This window comes from Psammomys obesus, unplaced genomic scaffold, assembly GCF_907164565.1.
Source record: "Psammomys obesus unplaced genomic scaffold, mPsaObe1.curated_primary_1811, whole genome shotgun sequence".
Taxonomy (NCBI): domain Eukaryota; kingdom Metazoa; phylum Chordata; class Mammalia; order Rodentia; family Muridae; genus Psammomys; species Psammomys obesus.
In genome coordinates this window covers 941,882-959,087 of record NW_026596225.1, presented here as the reverse complement: position 1 = coordinate 959,087, position 17,206 = coordinate 941,882, and the positions used below count along the sequence as shown (strand labels likewise).

The 17,206-nt window shown below is 40.0% G+C and overlaps 1 protein-coding gene across 1 annotated transcript in view; it reads left to right on the top strand.

Annotated features, from left to right (window-relative positions):
- Window positions 1–9,241: 9,241 nt before the first annotated feature.
- Fgf10 (fibroblast growth factor 10) overlaps window positions 9,242–17,206 on the top strand; it is a 77,773-nt gene continuing 69,808 nt past the window's right edge. The window contains exon 1 of the mRNA XM_055595827.1: window positions 9,242–9,874. Within this exon, the coding sequence (XP_055451802.1) occupies window positions 9,529–9,874 (346 nt within the window). The 5' untranslated portion in view covers window positions 9,242–9,528. The remainder of the gene's footprint in view (window positions 9,875–17,206) is intronic.

Below are 17,206 nucleotides of genomic sequence, written 5' to 3'. Positions count from 1 at the left end.
TATACCTTCAGCTTTTTTTTTTTATTTCCTCAACAACTCCTAATGATCTATTGGCTGATTTCTATTCTCCTTGTATGGTTTTTATAGTGCTGGAGGTTGAACCTAGGGTCTTATACATGCAAGTACAATGCCACAGAATCCATATCTCCATATATATTTTTATTTGAGACAGGATCTTATTAGCTTGCACAGGCTGACTTTGGATTTGCTATGAAGGCCACGTGGCCTTGCGCTTGTTACCCTCTTGTCTTTGTCTCCCTGTTCACTGTAGTTACAGAGCAATGCCACCAGATCCAGACTGAAAAGTCCATGTTTACCAGGCTTAAAGTAGGACAGATGTCTAGCTAGAGAGCATTGAAAGATTGTGTGTGCGTGCATGTGTGTGTGCGCGCGCGCGTGCGTTTGTGTGTCTGGGTGTGCCCATTAGTGGATCAATAACTGGACTAAGTAAGGGAAATTCTAACAATATGCTTTTAATATGAAAAACAGGAAAATAGTTCTCACGTGATTTTTAGCTATAGAGAGTGTAGTTGAAGTAGTTAAAAAAAAATAGCAGCTAGACAAATTCTGCACTAGTCCATTTACAAATGAGCATGATTTCACTGGTTAAAGGCAAAGACTGCTGCTTTCTCACAAATTAGCCAAAGGAACTAAACTCATTTTTCCTCTTCCAACCAAGATTTAGTATCAGACTATCCCAACCTCCGGTAAGTGCAGTGGGAAGAGAGAAGCCAAGATCTATAAAAGCTTACTGTCCAGCTACCCCAGCCCCATTAACCCAAAAGGAATGCAGAGCAAGGACTTGTACCTCCTAGTGGAGACACATGGGCTGTAAGATGGCACAGTTGTGAATTCCTGGCCTTAGTTGGGATTCAAGGGTCTCATCGGGATCCTCCCTAATTTAGAGGTAGCCTAATACATTCTTGTGTGTCAGAAAGCACAGTCTTCTAAAAGCACCCATGGCAGAATGCTGAGAAGTGTCCAATTCTCTTCATGCTCAAGACACTGAATACTGAAGCGTGTCTTTTACTCCTGCCAGCTTCAGAGCCCAGGAAAGGGCGACTGCTATCCTGGAAATGGATACTGTCCTTGGTGTGTGGAAGGCTGAAACCTTATTGTTTGCATATCTGGACTACACAAAGAAGATTAACACCAACTTGCCTGTCTAAGAATTTGCACTCACCTTTCCCAGACTCACCTTCTTTAAACCTTTAAAGTAAGGGCTGGAGGACAACAGGAAGTCCAGTCTTTTCAAGCAGACAGGGTACAAGTGCATCATTGCCTGGGACAGTAAGATGAGAGAGCAAATGAGAAACATTGTCTGCTCTGGGTTGTATTAATTTCTAGGAAAATCAATGGCTTATTGAGTTCATGGAAAGACAATGACCAACTTCGCAGTTATCTCCACGTGTATTTCTTCTTGAGATACTTTTAGCATGAAATAGGTTTAAGCCTATCCTTAAGATTTAGATGCACCTACTTCTCCATTTTAAAATAATTGTCTATAGATGAAAACAAAATATTCAAACAGTAACAATAAGTGTCCCAGAAAATGACATAATAATTTCCTATTCTCATTTTTTAAAATAAACTATAAATATATGTTAATATAATATTTTTTCATTGCAAAAACCATTATTTTAGATATTTGTAAAGATTCACAGTAGGAATTATTTTAAAGTTTTATAGTTAAATGGAAAGGAAACTAGTTTTTATATTTATTTTTTATTCTTTGACAGTTTCATGTATGTATAGACTAAATTTTAATTCTTTTAACCAGTATTACCATAGAAAAAGTAACTTTAATGTGGAGATTATTTTAACCACAGCTTTCTAGAAATTTCTTTTTTACAGGTGTAATTTCAACTTTACTAAGTTCCTTTCATTATTTATGAAACTATTTTATCAAACCTGTAACAATCAAATAATTGATTCTTTGGACCTCAAAATTCATTCGGTAAATGCAAACTTCATAGTCTTTGATCCAAATGTAACTCTCTACTGTATATTTCAGCAACACCAACGTCCTGTGATCAGTAACTTTTTTACAGTCAAGGAATCTAGCACATCCCCAGGCAAACACTAGATGCTTTACAATGGGCTTTGCACTAAATTGCACTTCCTTACAATCTCAGGCAGACACACAAACGCGTTACCACAGACTGATTACTCGCTATGGGAGGTGTGTATTCCAGGCTGAGGTCTGCACCATCCTAACAAAGACAAACCCATCTCAGACGGTTCGCAGTAAGAGAACTTAAACCATGCTACTGCTTACAAGGCTGTACAGTTGAAACAAGAACAAGGAATGATGTTGACAAACCAGAAAAGAAAGGGAACTAATTCAACTCCTTGATCTTAAGTAGCAAGAGAGGGAAATGTTATCCTTCCTACCTCATGAATAGCTAGAGACCTGGAGGAAGAAACCTTTGAAGAGAATTGTAAATCTGGAAGGACACAACTCAGAATCCTGACACTAAGACAAAACAAAGTATAGGAAGAACTATCCTGAGTGCTCTCTGTGTCTCCTGAACTACCCACTGATGAAGCCATCTGCCAGAGGAACACTGGAGAGGTGCAGCTGTCAGCACAGAGCTGGGCAGAGAAGAAAGGGAATGGATTCTCAGGAAGACTCCAAAAAAGTCAGCACAACAACGATTGCATTTACTACAGCACAGTAACGTTTCTGTCATCAGTAATTGATAGAAAGCAGGTCTTCTGTGCCTAATTCTACTGAATAGGAGCAAAACCTGTCAAATTTAGAGTAGGCACGTAGCCTGGAAAGATGGTGCTGTGGCAAAGAACACTATTGCTGTCCCAGAGGATTTGGTTCCGTTCCCAGCTCTATTGTGGCAGCTCACAACTACCTGTAACTACTTCAGGAGATGCTCTTTGGTTTTCGAGAGTTCTTGCATACATGTAGTGTGTATATATATATATGTATCATATATATATATATACCAAGGCAGGTTCTCCCACATGCAGCACACATAAATACAGAATATTAAATAAATCTGACTAAAACTTAGAAAGTAAAGCAGATGGGTTAGGGAATTTTTATCAGAAAATAGTTAACATAATCCTTTAGAGCACATATAATATCCATCCATTTTTCTGGAAGCAGAAAGAAAGGAGAGAGTATCAGCACTAGTTGGCAGAGATTTTGCCCAAATCCTAAGTCTGGAGGAGGATTCTGGAGCCATAATCACAGAGTTGGGGATGACCAAACCTTAATCCTCCATGAAGCCAGAGAACAGAAGTCAGTTTCCCTTGGTTCCTCTCTAGACAAAGACAGCATAAATAATTGACAGGATCCAAATCTCTCCAAATGCTTTCTAGGTCCTGAGAGATTTCTAGCTTTCCAATCCCTAATGACAAAAACAAAAATCAAAGGTTCATCTATGTATACATGTGTGTACACTCTTTAAGAGTTAAATCGTCTTATCTTCTTTGTTGGATCTAAAATATTGGCTACAGACTGCTAGGACACAGTAGGTACTCAATAAACATCACTTAAATAAAAAAACAATTGAGAAATTATATTAAAAAACGAGCATACTGTGAATATTTTTATGTCAGTGAACCAAAATTATAAAAAATAATATACATAATTTCCAAACAAAACATTGACAAGTGTCATACAATTAAGAAACCTAGAGGACTTGACTTGGCAGGAGACATAGGTCTGCAAAGGGTGCTGGAAACTCAGAGCTCTTCAGAGACCTCATGACTCTGTCAAGAGAAGGCTCCCTCTGCCAGCAGCAGGGAGTGGACAGGCAGCGGCTTTGTGAAAATATGTCCTCTGTGTTTGGCTTCAAGACCCAGAGTCCAACTTTCTGGAATTGTGATAATTTACGTAAGTATATTTCCAATATTCCAAGACAGATATTTTTCTTACAAATGATTCTATATTTCTATCTTACCCACATTTCCATTTCAGTAGTAGATCATTGGATCTTTGAAAACGAGAGAACAGAAAATTCACCTTAGTTTCAAACTTAAAAATAATTGTTCATAGACGTGTATAGGCTTTGAAATGCCACACTGCTTTAGGAAAATTTAACATAACGGTACAAAGAATTAACTCAAATTAATAGTATACTTTTCTAAATGGTATCATCAATTGTGTTAGGGAACAACGTAAAACATCTTGAATCCCCCAAACCCTGTGAATATCCTGAAAATGTGTGGTGTGTTTCTTTTGAATGTGCTCATTTCATATGAAAGACTAGGCTTTACCAAAACCACAAAAACATTTATTTTATTTTGTCTAATCAGCTGATAGTTAATAATTCAACACTAAGCTATTTTATTGCTTTTCTCTGGCTAATCAATTGTAGCAAAGATATGCAAAGATATGCTGGTTTTCCATAACTAAAGCCTCCTAAGATTCCTTATCTCTTCCCTTCTGGCAACACAGACATATTTGAGTGAGTAGGAGATGATAAGGAGAAAAACAGAGAGGAGGGAAGCAAAAGAAAATAGGTAGATGGGTGTGGCAAAGGCTAGGGTCACATGTAAGGCCTGTGGCCAGCACTCCTAACTCATCTGTCACTGAGTGAGTTCAGTCAGGCTACAAAAACCAAGAGCTGTATTCAGTTTCAGGCTGACCATCTTCACTTGAGAAACCAAAAGTCCCAATGACATTTCAATCATCCAAACTTTGAGGATCAGCATGACACCACAAACAGAAAATTCCACATCTGACTTCAGAGTCGATGTTACAATTGAAACAGACACACATCAAACAGACAAACAAACAAACAAACGGGTCTGGGTTGTCTGTGCTCGTACACGAACACGTGACTGGGCTGCATGTGCTGTGTAGCGTGAGCTGCACAGGTCAGAGACAGGCTTTGTCCTGTCCTGTGGAACTCTACCTCATCCCCCACCCGGAAAAGGCCAGCGATGCTCCTGTCTCCACAGCCACACCAGGGGGACCGCAGGTCGAGAGCCGTGCCTGTCTTTTCTTATGTGTGTAGGTGCCAGGTCTTCCTCTTACATAGCAAGTACTCCACACACTCACCTACCTAATTTCCTAAAATATTGGATAAAATGACCTTTAGACAATACGTGTGAAATACATTTGAAACATAAATTTCACTCTTTGACTTGGATTCAGCCTATAAATGACCTCTCAGTGTATTACAAATGTTTAAAAACAATTCAACAACTCTGAAATGTAAAACTTCCTACTGGTTTATAGGTGTTGCACTCCTACTCTCTGTGAGGTAAAAAAAAAAAAGAAGAAGAAGAAGAAGAAGAAGAAGAAGAAGAAGAAGAAGAAGAACTTTTCATTTCACTTGAAGCTCTTACTTTGAAAGCAATAATTATAAACTATTGGTTCTATACTTAGCTCAAACGTAGTTGAATGTGGCCATCGTTTCCAGCTGCAGCTTTGGAAGAAAACAAACAGAAAGCAGTTCCTTCCTACTGGCATTTCCTATATATGAATAGGAAAACAGGGACACACTCCCTGAGGGCTGTACCACAGGCTTAAAAAAAATGAGACCTGCACATGTCATAACTGTCAAACAGCCTGGCTGACTTTTGACCTGATTTAGCGTTATTGGAAGCAGCTTACCGACACTGCCAGTAACATCTCACATAATAACATTCATCTTGTAACTGAAGCACGAACGATAATGAAAACACAAAGAATCCAGGAAATACATGCTTCAAGTGTAAACTGCTCAAAGAGAATAATTACTAAAGGGTCTGGAAGAAGGCCCTCATGGTGTCTCTTTTACACAGAAGTGCCACATTTGAGAAGTCTTTAATGTTTTCTTCTCACGATCTTGCTTTAAAGGTCTATAATTTTTCAGATCATCACATTTAACAAAAGTTTACCTCTCTTTCTTTCAATAAAGATTTAGACTAATATCACTGGATATGCTTAGGCCATAGAAACAGAGCATGCCTTCCAAAGATCGGATGAAAGAGACAGACAGCCTTTTAGAATAGTAGGTACCATTCTAATCTGAAGCTTGTTCTTGCCTTTCAATCTTAACAGAGAAACAATTAATAAAGGAACCCATTAAGACCTGATTATTGCAGCTAAAAAAAAAAAAAAAAGGAAGGTAGAATTTCAGTCCTTTGAAGTAACTGAGAATGATTCAGGCCTCATTACAGAGATATAATCTACATTCATACATTTATGTTAGTGATTCAAATCTATTGGGAGAGATTGGATTCCGTTAAATAGCGCATCTTTCCTGTGGAGCTTTTCTGGGGCTTTCTGGGGCTAAACTAAAGGGTGACTTAACAATACAAAGTGGTGGGGTTTAGGGATCCCACTGTGCTGTAGAAGAAAGGCAGTGCAGAGAGGGAAAGAAGAGTGAGATATGATCTAAAAAGCTATGTCAGCTTTTCCTTTGGGCAGCTTAGCAAATGCCCGCCCTGTCATCACGCTGGACCAAGGAGAGGCGAAAAGACTCCAAAACTCTCAAACATTGCACCTGCTGCAGGCGAGTGCGGTACGAAAGTTTTGAGAATGTTCTTTATACCCCGCTTTAGGTAAACTTAAAGTAACTGAAAGTAGGTAAACTTTTAGCTAGACAATCTGAAGAGCTTTGACTGAAACAGAAAGGTGATTGTGTCTGTGTGTGTTGGGGGGTGCCTGAAGGAGTGTCTGATGTGAATAAAAAATAAAACCACTCAAGTCGGCATCGATGGTGATGCTGTCCAGTGTTGAACACAAACTCACTCAACTAATTAATTCTTGTGTTTCCTATTTTTTTTACAGAAGAATCTTCATTGAATGGTTTCATCAAACATTTTTTTAATGCAGTTTCAATTAGTCGCCAATTCAAACAGTTGGACTCTTCTTTCTATGAGGACGCAACTTAAATCCCTTAGAAATTATGAACTTTCACTCATTTGTCTGCTCAGGTATAAGCTGTGAAATAGGAAATTGAAATTAACACTGTGGGCTCATTTTTTCAATATCCATGCTTTAATTAAAGAAGCAAGACTTGTTTGACGCATGCTCTTTATTTGCTTAACTTTTCAATTAATAGCTACAGAAATCAGCTAATTATATTAAAGTTAGAAATTTGCTGTGATGTTCGTCACATTGCTGAAATCTTTTGAATAAGCATTGCAGTGAGTTATAAATAATGTAATTAAAATCCTGATTCTGGTATTAAATAGTCTATTTCAAAGGCAGTGAACACACAAAAATATCAGAGCATGCATTCATTCAAGCTATTCTTCAAGTCACTAAAGTGTATTTGGGTAATTATTAACTGTTTCTATCTCTAGAACTCTTAAATTTTAATTTCCTTTCTCCTGTTCCCCAATGAAGACTAAAACTGACTGCACATGACAGGGTTTCTGGCTTGTGTGTGTAAGCTCCTTTTGTAAATTTTTTCTTACTCACTGCTGCAGTTTGTCTAATTCTGAAGTTCACCTTGAAATGTCTTGCGTCTTATGCAGCCCTTTAGGTTGAACCATGTGGAATCGCCGCTGCCCTGAATGGAAAGCTGTAAGATTTTGACTATTTTGCGTAGACAGAACACAGATGTCCAGCTGCCCCACACAGCAGAGTGATATATATTCATGCAGTCCTTTAAGCTAGTCATTCCATAGTTTAGGTGTTTAAAAGACCTGACCCTCTGGGACTCAGAACCACGTCTTCCTCAGGCAGAAATGGCTTATCACAGTATTTCCTTCTTTGTGCCTTTTGGTTCTGGGCAACAGCTTCCTGGTCTTGTGTTAACTTCTGTGTCTGGACTGAGAGCTTGTTTCTGTGAGCAGAGGCGGAGCTGGGGTTGGTGTGTGCAGGAGACTTAGTGGAGCACTGGTAGGTAGCGAAGCTGCGTGGTGAAGTAGAGCCCTGTAAACACTAACTCTGAAGGTTGGTCGGGGACCTCCTCTTTATGGTAAAGTGCAAAGGAAATTGCATAGAGAAGAAAACAGGCAGCGGGGGATTTGGTCAAATTGTGTGATAAAAATCTGTGATCGCAGGAAAGTGCACAGGCTTTGAAGTCCCTGCGCGATTCTGTAAAGGACTCATGTTAGCAATTAGAAATCAGTAACTTGGGTCCCTGATTTCATTTGCGCCAAGAGAGAGGTGATGTTTAAGGGTGACAATAAATCTCACTGAGCTTAAAAAGACAGAGAGGGCCAAAGTGTGAACTTTTTACTTCAGCGACGGAAGCGAGAAATCAATGATTCATTAAAACCCGAGACCTCCTTGGAAGCTGGCAGGAGAGGAGGAAACGAAGCTAGTTCATTATGTCTCCCTTTTCCACTTTAGCTCCTATCAGTTTATAATCTGCTCTATTTGCCCTGAGCATCCTCTCCTGGCTTCTCCCCAGCCCTCTTCCCTGCTTCTGGGACCTGGAGAGGAGAAACACACACAAACACAAAAGCCAAGCTCCAGACTCTATTTTCACAGCCAAAAGGAAAAGAAAAGAAAAAGAAAAAGAAAACTACACTGGAAAACAAGTGAGCAAGGGGCTCCCCGGAGGGGAGTGGTTCCCGCCTGAGGGCAGCAAAATTCGGAAAGCTCATGGACAGCTCGCGCTGGGGCCAGCGCTGTGAGCACAGGACGCCGGAGCAGCAATTAGCCGCAGCTGCAGGCTGCGGGGCGGCTGCGCCCGCGGAGGCGGCGAGGAAGGGACCCGCAGCCCCCAGCTCCCCCCACCCGCGGCCCCCTCCCCCCTCCCTTTTCCCTGGCGTTCCCAGCAGCTTAGGGTTTCAGATGTCCCACCGCCGTTTGACCCCCTCCCCCCCTTCTCCACCCCTGCAAATGAGGTTTGACCAGCAGAGGCAGAGCCCACCTCTGGCTGAAAAGCACTGACATTTAGACTCCAGGCTTCAACCTGTTTACAAGCGGCTTTCCACGGGACTTGGAGGTGGAGGGAAGGGCCAGCCGCCAGCCGCCCCCCAGACAAGAAGTGGCTTTCGGGAGACTTCACATCAGCAGGCACCACCAAAAGAGAAAGGAGAGAGAAGAAAACAGCAGCGCCTGGGCAGCCGCCTCCAGCTCTGACAACTCCAGAGACACACTTTTTGGAGTGGCCAGCAGGCTGGGGCTCCGCAGAGAAGGGCCAGAAGGTGCCAGCCACAGAGGGGCGCAGATGTCTCCCTGCACCCCCACCTCACCCACTTGGGGTTTTGTTCACCGTGCTGTCATCTGTTTTTCAGACATCTTTTGCATCTAACATGGTGAAGAAAGGAGTGAAGAAGAGAACAAAGTAAACCCCCCCCCCCCGGGGAAGGCGAAGAGCTCTGGTGACCGACACCACCAGTTCCTACTGCTGTGGCCACCCACGTCCACTGTTCACCCGGAGACTGGAGAGACGGACGCAGGCGTTGGACCAGAGCACGGAGCGAGGACAGGCAGCCGGCCCTTCCAAGGAGTTATGGATGTTGGTGCACCCGCTTCTGGCCAGATCCGTACCCAGAGGGAGCTAACGGATAGCCACCACCTCCAGCTGTCTGCTCGCCTCGCACCAGCTCTTACCCTTCCAGTATGTTCCTTCTGATGAGACAATTTCCAGCGCCGAGAGTTTCAGTACAATGTGGAAATGGATACTGACACATTGTGCCTCAGCCTTTCCCCACCTGCCCGGCTGCTGTTGCTGCTTCTTGTTGCTCTTCTTGGTGTCTTCCATCCCTGTCACCTGCCAAGCTCCTGGTCAGGACATGGTGTCACTGGAGGCCACCAACTCCTCTTCCTCCTCCTCTTCTTCCTCCTCCTCCTCCTCCTTCTCCTCTCCTTCCAGTGTGGGAAGGCATGTGCGGAGCTACAATCACCTCCAAGGAGATGTCCGCTGGAGAAAGCTGTTCTCCTTCACCAAGTACTTTCTCAAGATTGAAAAGAACGGCAAGGTCAGCGGTACCAAGAAGGAAAACTGTCCGTACAGTAAGTAACAAATGCGTGCTCCCCTCCTTCCAATTATCCACCCCCACCCCACGCGGGGAGTGGGGGGGCAGAATCTGTTCCAGATGTGGCCAGCTAAATATTTATGTCCCCAACCCCTGTAAAAGGATGAAGTGGAATACTTTCACACTAAATCAGCCACCCCCCCCCCCCGAGTATATGCTCTGCGCAGTCTTCCCTCCACCACGCAAGCCTCCTCCATATCTCTTGCCACCCTGTTCCTGGTCTCTAGTTTGCCACTCACGGGACCACTCCGGGTGCCCTGGAGTTGCTGCTAGGAGATGCCCCACTCTGTCTCCAATACCTTCCCCCATGGCATCCCTCCCTTCTGGAAATGGCTCAAGTAAACACATTTTGTTTCCTTTCGCTGGCAATCTTAAGAGTTTTGGGACAGACTACTCAAGCTGAAAATAATTATTCACTGTCAATTACAGGGGCTTTATGGGAACTTTAAAGAAGAAAAGTCACTTCCACTGTCTCTTTTACCCCACCACTTCTAGATAGACGCCAAAGAGTTTTTCCTGGTTTTAATTTTTTCCCCTCCGTTTGGGTCCCTCATTTTGGTTTGAGCGATTGCAGTCCGTGGAGGTGGCTTCTCGGGCAGCACCACTGCTGTTTGTCTCCTGCCTGGTTCTCTTGGTAACCTGATGCCCACGTCTGCATTGTCAACAGCATATGCGCTGCTTTGTGGTGTCTTGTTGTACTGTTTCTTCTGAAACCTCTCATATTGCAGAGGCATAGTCCTACAGCATTGTAAACATCTGGGACTGGATTCACACAGACCTCACACAAATTTCATTGTCATTCTTTTATTTTCAAAGTAAAAGCCCAAGTCTGTTTTCAGGGACGTACCCCATAGGACGAGGCTGTCCCCAGCGCACATCCAGCAGGAGATCACTGGATCTTTCTCTCCTTTTTTCCCTTTCTCTCTGGTCTTTTTCCATCCTTCTGTCTTGGGGGAGGTTGCTGGGGGGCTGAATAAGGGGAGGAAGAACAAGGAAAGAAGGGGGAGTGGATACCGTGTCTCTTCCTGAATCCTTTACTGGTTACTTTCAAGTGTGGAGACTTTTTCATCCTCTATTGATTTCTGTTTGAAAGGATCCCAAGTCTGTGCAATGACACACTGAAGACAGTAGACAATGACATTTAAACATCTTTAATGGCCACTTGGCTTTATCTCTTTGGTAAATCCCAAGTCACCCTTCAAGGGGAACTTTTGTGTTAGTTCTTTGGGAACTGGCAAGCAAACTTAAATATGTGAGTCACACATTTCAGATTTTTTTTTTTTTTTTTTTTTTAGTGTTCCAGGTCCTGATGAAAATGACAACTGATCAGAATTAAGCGTTTTATTTTCCTATAAAGATTACAGGAATTAACACTTAGTTCTCTTCCTGGAGGACTTACAAACACCCAACATTAACTTTTGCTCCTCTCCACCTGCTTTCACCCTAATGCCTTGTTAAAATTAGCAATATGCTTATAAGCAATACATTTGCAGAACCATTTGAAAGTAATCTATGTTAGGTTTAGTATTGGAAATATTAAATAATTCATTACATGCAAGTATGTGTTTCATTCTGATGCTTAGAAAGTAGCTGAAATATTATTATTATTAATGATGATTACTCTTTCTTGACAGTCTCTTGCCATATGAGTACTATAGATTCTATAGATAGCCGTTATGGTTTGAATATCCTAATTTAATATTTTTGCCTACTTCTAAAATAAAATCTGGTGGTGGTTCCCAGTTAAAGAAAGAACCAGCCTCCACTCTAGGCAGCAGTTTTTTGTTTGTTTGTTTGTTTGTTGGATTTTTTTAACCCCCATGGGCTGAATTTCTTTAGTTCATATGGAAGAAACATGAACAAATGGAATATAATTTCTAAGTTTTAACCTTGAGGTTGCGTTCCATTTTTTAATATTTTGATAATACCTGAACTTGCTGTTATTGTGTTTGTTTGTTTTTTAAATGTGGCATAATGATCAACCTACAGCTATTTTACTTTATGATGCTTAGATGACTGTTTTGTAAAATAGTGATCCCTGTGCCATGAACTACTTAGCAAAATGACTCCCATGGAACACTTTGAGTTTTATTTTTACAATATGAGCTATCCCAAATGAGAAAATTGTGCAACTTTTATTGCATAAACAAGGGCAGCAAATTTCCACACTAACATTTAAAAAAAATAGGCACTATCTCTTCTGTGGGCCGACATACGCTAATTACTAATAGCCTCTTTTGAAATTATAAGCTAAACATATAAATTAAGAAAACTATCTTAATTAATGGCTGAAAAGGGAAGGAGGGCAGTTATATTGCTAAATATTGTCAGGCCGTAACTAATTTAAGCTTTCCAAGAACATGTGTATTGAAACATAGCAAGGGAAAAGTACAGATTGAAAAGGCCTTAATTTCAGTATGGCCTGGTAATCAGAATGATGTTATCATTGCCAGCTGGTCTTATTCAGCTGAAATACATGGTGTCACTAAGAAATTGTATAAATGTTCCATAATGGCACATAAGAAACATTTGCCACACCCAAGGAGTAGCCAGTCTGTCAGCCCACCGAATAGTGGCCTGTTAAATACTAGGATATCTAATCTCGAAAGAGTGTCAGACCCTTGTCTAAAACCACATTTCAGTACGTTTCCCTAAACAAGATATTAATTGGTTTCAGTACACAAAGCTGTTCTTTTGAGGTTTGCTTATTTGAAGACTAGTTTTCTTTGTTACATTTGACCCTTGTATTATTGCTGCTAGAATACCATCACAGCTCACCTAAGGGGTTATATGTTTGTGAAGCCTTGGGCAATTAAACAGCTGTCTCACTGGCTCATCGCCAGCAAAATGCCAACAAAGGAGAAGACAGGAACTCACTCATAAGTATTGCAAAATTATTTTTAAACTTCTTCCTCCAGAGTTAACACCCTGTTTTGAATAGTTCTGGAGGTTCGACATGTGTTAAAGGAACTCTTCTCAAACAGAGATCGTTGTGGCTTTTTTCCCTTTAGAAGGAGTGTGGGGGTGTATATTTTCTTTGCTCTTTGCTGTTGTATGGCATAGAATAAAGGGAATGGGGTGAATTATGTTTCTCCTGCCAGAAGACTGAGGAAGCTTGAATAATTGAGAAGAGCTGTGCTGTATCTGTCACTAGATACGTGAAGGCTCATTTAAGTTTTGTTTTATCATTCCTTACATCGAGAGCTTTGCCCTTGAAACATTACCACTCAGCTCTAGCTCTGACCTCCTAGAAAGGCTGGATACAGCTGTTAGTAACCCTTGGAAATGAGACTGCTTGACTTATTTCTGGACATGAGTAAAACAGCTGTGAGCTTCTACCATGGTTGTCAATTGAAGAAAAGAAGAATCTAGCAAAAAGAAAATATATCCCGAAACCAGAGACAGCTAAATAGGTGTTTCAGACACAGAGCCCCAGAGGTTATGGACATTTCTGAGAAAGAGTATGAGAAAAAAGAATGTATAGCATGCAATCCATCATTTGAAATATGGATCTCACTTAATACTCAAAATAGTCACATAGCTTTGATAAAACTATACAGGTTTGAAAATTAGGATTGGAAGAAATAGGTTTTCCAATGACCCAACTAGAAGTTGACAAAAGCATAACACAAATCTCATTCTGACTGGTTATCTCTCCTTGTATGCTGTAACTACCAAGATGCTCCCAATCTCTTAAAAAACAAATCATCGAAAACTCATATTGCCTTTTGCTGTGAACACTAATAGATTTCCAACTTAATTGGAAAAAAGTAAAATGACTGTGGGGGAAGAATGAAATGTTAGAAGTAATCATTGTAGGTGGCCATGCGGTACCAGACAATGTATCATCCAGGTCAAGCCTCTCTCTTGATATTATATTTGGGAATATAATTGCTCATGGACACACACAAAGTACACACACATCAATCTCACTTATGTTAACAGAGGTCATTAGGAATACATGACTATTTAAGAAAATCCATGAATGTCATTGTATATAGTAATTGTTTACAGCTGAGGGCCAAGTGCTTAATTGTTCCCACGTGCAATAAAATTATTTGATTGTAAATAGCTATGGGAGTGTAGGCTGTTGCAGGAACTTCTAACACATGATTCTATAGAGAGTGACATTATAGAGACCTAAAGCTATGGATAGGAAAACGAATCGGTAAATTAAAAAGAAAATACCTTGCCACTTAAAAATGATGGGCTTGTGATGCTAGAAAGAGCATTAATCAGGACTGCAGTTTATCACTGAAATCAGTTCAAAAATATTTTTTGAGGAAGGAAGGAACTACTATATTGCCTCTTAGTAAATATTCATGAGTTTTCTAGTCTGTGAGGGAAATCCTATGGGCAATTCATGGCTTCCACTGGTGTCTTATTTACATTTGTGGTTCTTTCTAGAATTTACTTGCAAAATTTATAACCAGAAACATGCAGTCATCAGCACTGAGGATTTATGAAGGTGGAAAGCACTGTATTTAATGTCTACATGACACTGTTCTATTACCTTTACTGCATTCGTACCATGTGGACCCTCTACTTTGATGGCTTTATCATAAATCCATTAAAATGCACAATTTGAGAGCTTCCTCTTCATAAACTTGATTTATAACCATCTGCTGGAAGAACCCAACAAACCAGTTGGCTGGAATAGCATGCTGGTATTGGAGGAGAATTCAAGCACCAATCCCTAAGTCTTGGGAATTTCAGTAACCTGGTACCTGAAGGTACAGACCATTCTTTAAAAGCACATGTTTCCATAATGGTATTTAAACACATAATTTATGGAAAAAGAAGGCTTCTATTAAATCAAAGTCCATTGTCTGCATATTTTCTTCTACGCTTTCACTCTTCAGCTTATAACATAAACTTTTATTCTAGCGTATTTCCTTAGAAATTAAATAGTTTGCAATGAACGAGAATAAATGCTTTAAATTCCTATACAATTACCTTAATGTTCAGAGGCAAATCCCATTTATTATCTCAATCTCCACCTTTCCACAAACTCTAATGTAGGGGAAAAGTTTGGCAGCTCATTTAAAATGGAACTAATGTTCCTTACACTTATAAGCTGTCTATGGATATCTAGCTACACCTTTCCCAAGCCTTAATGTTCATATTATTATCAAAAATTACAGTGAAAATGATATTTATTATCCTTCCAAAGGATGAGAAGACATGTGTGCAAAGTGATTTTAATCTATTTTAACATTAATTCTCTGAACTTTGCAATGAGTAGTAATTCCAATGACAGTTTTACTATGACTGTTCCAGCATTTGTCAACATTAATAGTTGATGTTTGCTTAATATAAGTAAAACAATAGTATTTCCCTTGAAGGAATTAAAAACCACTTGTAATTTTACAGTGAGATGAACTATAGATCCCCATTCATGTAATTTTAATACAGTTTTCTAACAGTTTAGAGATGTAACAAGCGTCATTTTGTTTCAAATCCTTTATATAATGTATCTTCACCTACAAAGTATATCACAATTAAGATTTTTTAATTACCACTTGATATGTGTTAACTTTTTTTTTCAGGTGACGATATTGACATTTTCATATCAGTGCAGACAGTGGGTCCGACTGACAACAGCATCAAGGTGCCTTTAAAGTTAGAGGCAGCAGATACAGCTGAGTCTTAGGATCCAGCAGTTACCCTCTGATACTGAATTGATGGATACAAGAATTTGCTATTATATAAGATATTTTTAAAATTGAGAACACAATGTTAACAGATTGAGAGAGAGAGAGAGAGAGAGAGAGAGAGAGAGAAACATTCCCAATATTTACCCAGGGATCCAGGTCATCTACAAAATAATGTCCTTCAAGGCTCCTTGCCTTTAAATCAGGTCACTTGTGCTCTTTCTTTGAACATTGTGTTCTAATTGGAACAATAAATCAAAGACGACATTCAGAGTAGATTCCCATGTAAGGTGGATAACTGGACAGTGACTTTTTACTGCTGCCAACACGTGCATCCAATTACCGTTTGATAGATTCATAGTGCTGGCAGTACAGCATTACCTCACTGTATAGTTCACCTAATAATTCTTCTGCCTAAATCTGTCTACCTCTACCATACCTAACCTGTCAGTATGTGTATTATCATTAATGAGGAACTTTCAGATGTTTGGCATGCTTCCTGCAATGAATGATGTGATGGAAATGTCAATTTATTCCCTAACTGAGCTTAATAGAAGGTAATGTCTTAATCAAGCTGATGTACCCTAAACTTTAAATAGTTAAATTAACTAGACAAACCTAATAATTCCACCAGAACCATAACCTAAGTCTGCACTATTGGTTAGCTGAAAGATAAAGACTTGTTTAAAAGACTTCAGAAAAAAATTACTATCTTTCAGGTACATTTTAGAATACTCAATTTCTTGATAGCATAATTGTTTCAATTTTTCTTAAGGTCTTACTATTGTGTTGAGAATAACTTCTGTAGTATTGCAACTCAGTTCAAGGCTCAATTACTTTCTAGTAGTTCTGTATTGAGGCACCCTATGACATCTCTGTTTTGGAAACACTGTGAATCCCTAACTCCCATTATTTTCTCTTCCATTTTTGTTTGTATTTTTTTAAAATATCTTTTCAGATTTTCAAACTTACTGTATATCTTTGAAGTCAAATAAGTAAATCATCACATAATACTCAAGGTGATATCCGGGGAAGAATCCCAGACAGACACTTTAGGATGTTAGTTTATATTTAGCGCATAAGAACTTCATCAATTTAAACTGGACAAAAACCACTAGGAGCCTGATTATATTGCATTGCCAGGAATCCCTTATCCCAGCCTCTTTTAAGCTCTCTCTCTACTGGAGGGGGCAAAGCCTTACTAGGATATCATTCTGTGTTTGATTTCCAGGTTGGACTCCATACCAAATACTCATTTCTGCAGTTTTGTTTTCTATCCTCCAGATTATGAGACACGACACGCTACCTGCTGTGCTAACGGGGCTTCTTAGGCTTTTACTCTTCTTTTAACTGTGTTTCCTTCCTTCCTTCCTTCCTTCCTTCCTTCCTTCCTTCCTTCCTTCCTTCCTTCCTTCCTTCTTTCTTTCTTTCTTTCTTTCTTTCTTTCTTTCTTTCTTTCTTTCTTCTTTCTCCTTCCTTCCTTCCTTCCTTCCTTTCTTTCTTCCTTCCTTTCTTTCTGCACCTACATCATTCCCTAGCTCCTTTGCTACCTTTCTTGCCTTCATATCTTACCTAAACTTATGTAAAGAAAGAGATGATTTAGGAATGAATGTTTATTGTAGGAGAGGATAAATACCTGTTTGGAGCTATTTGAT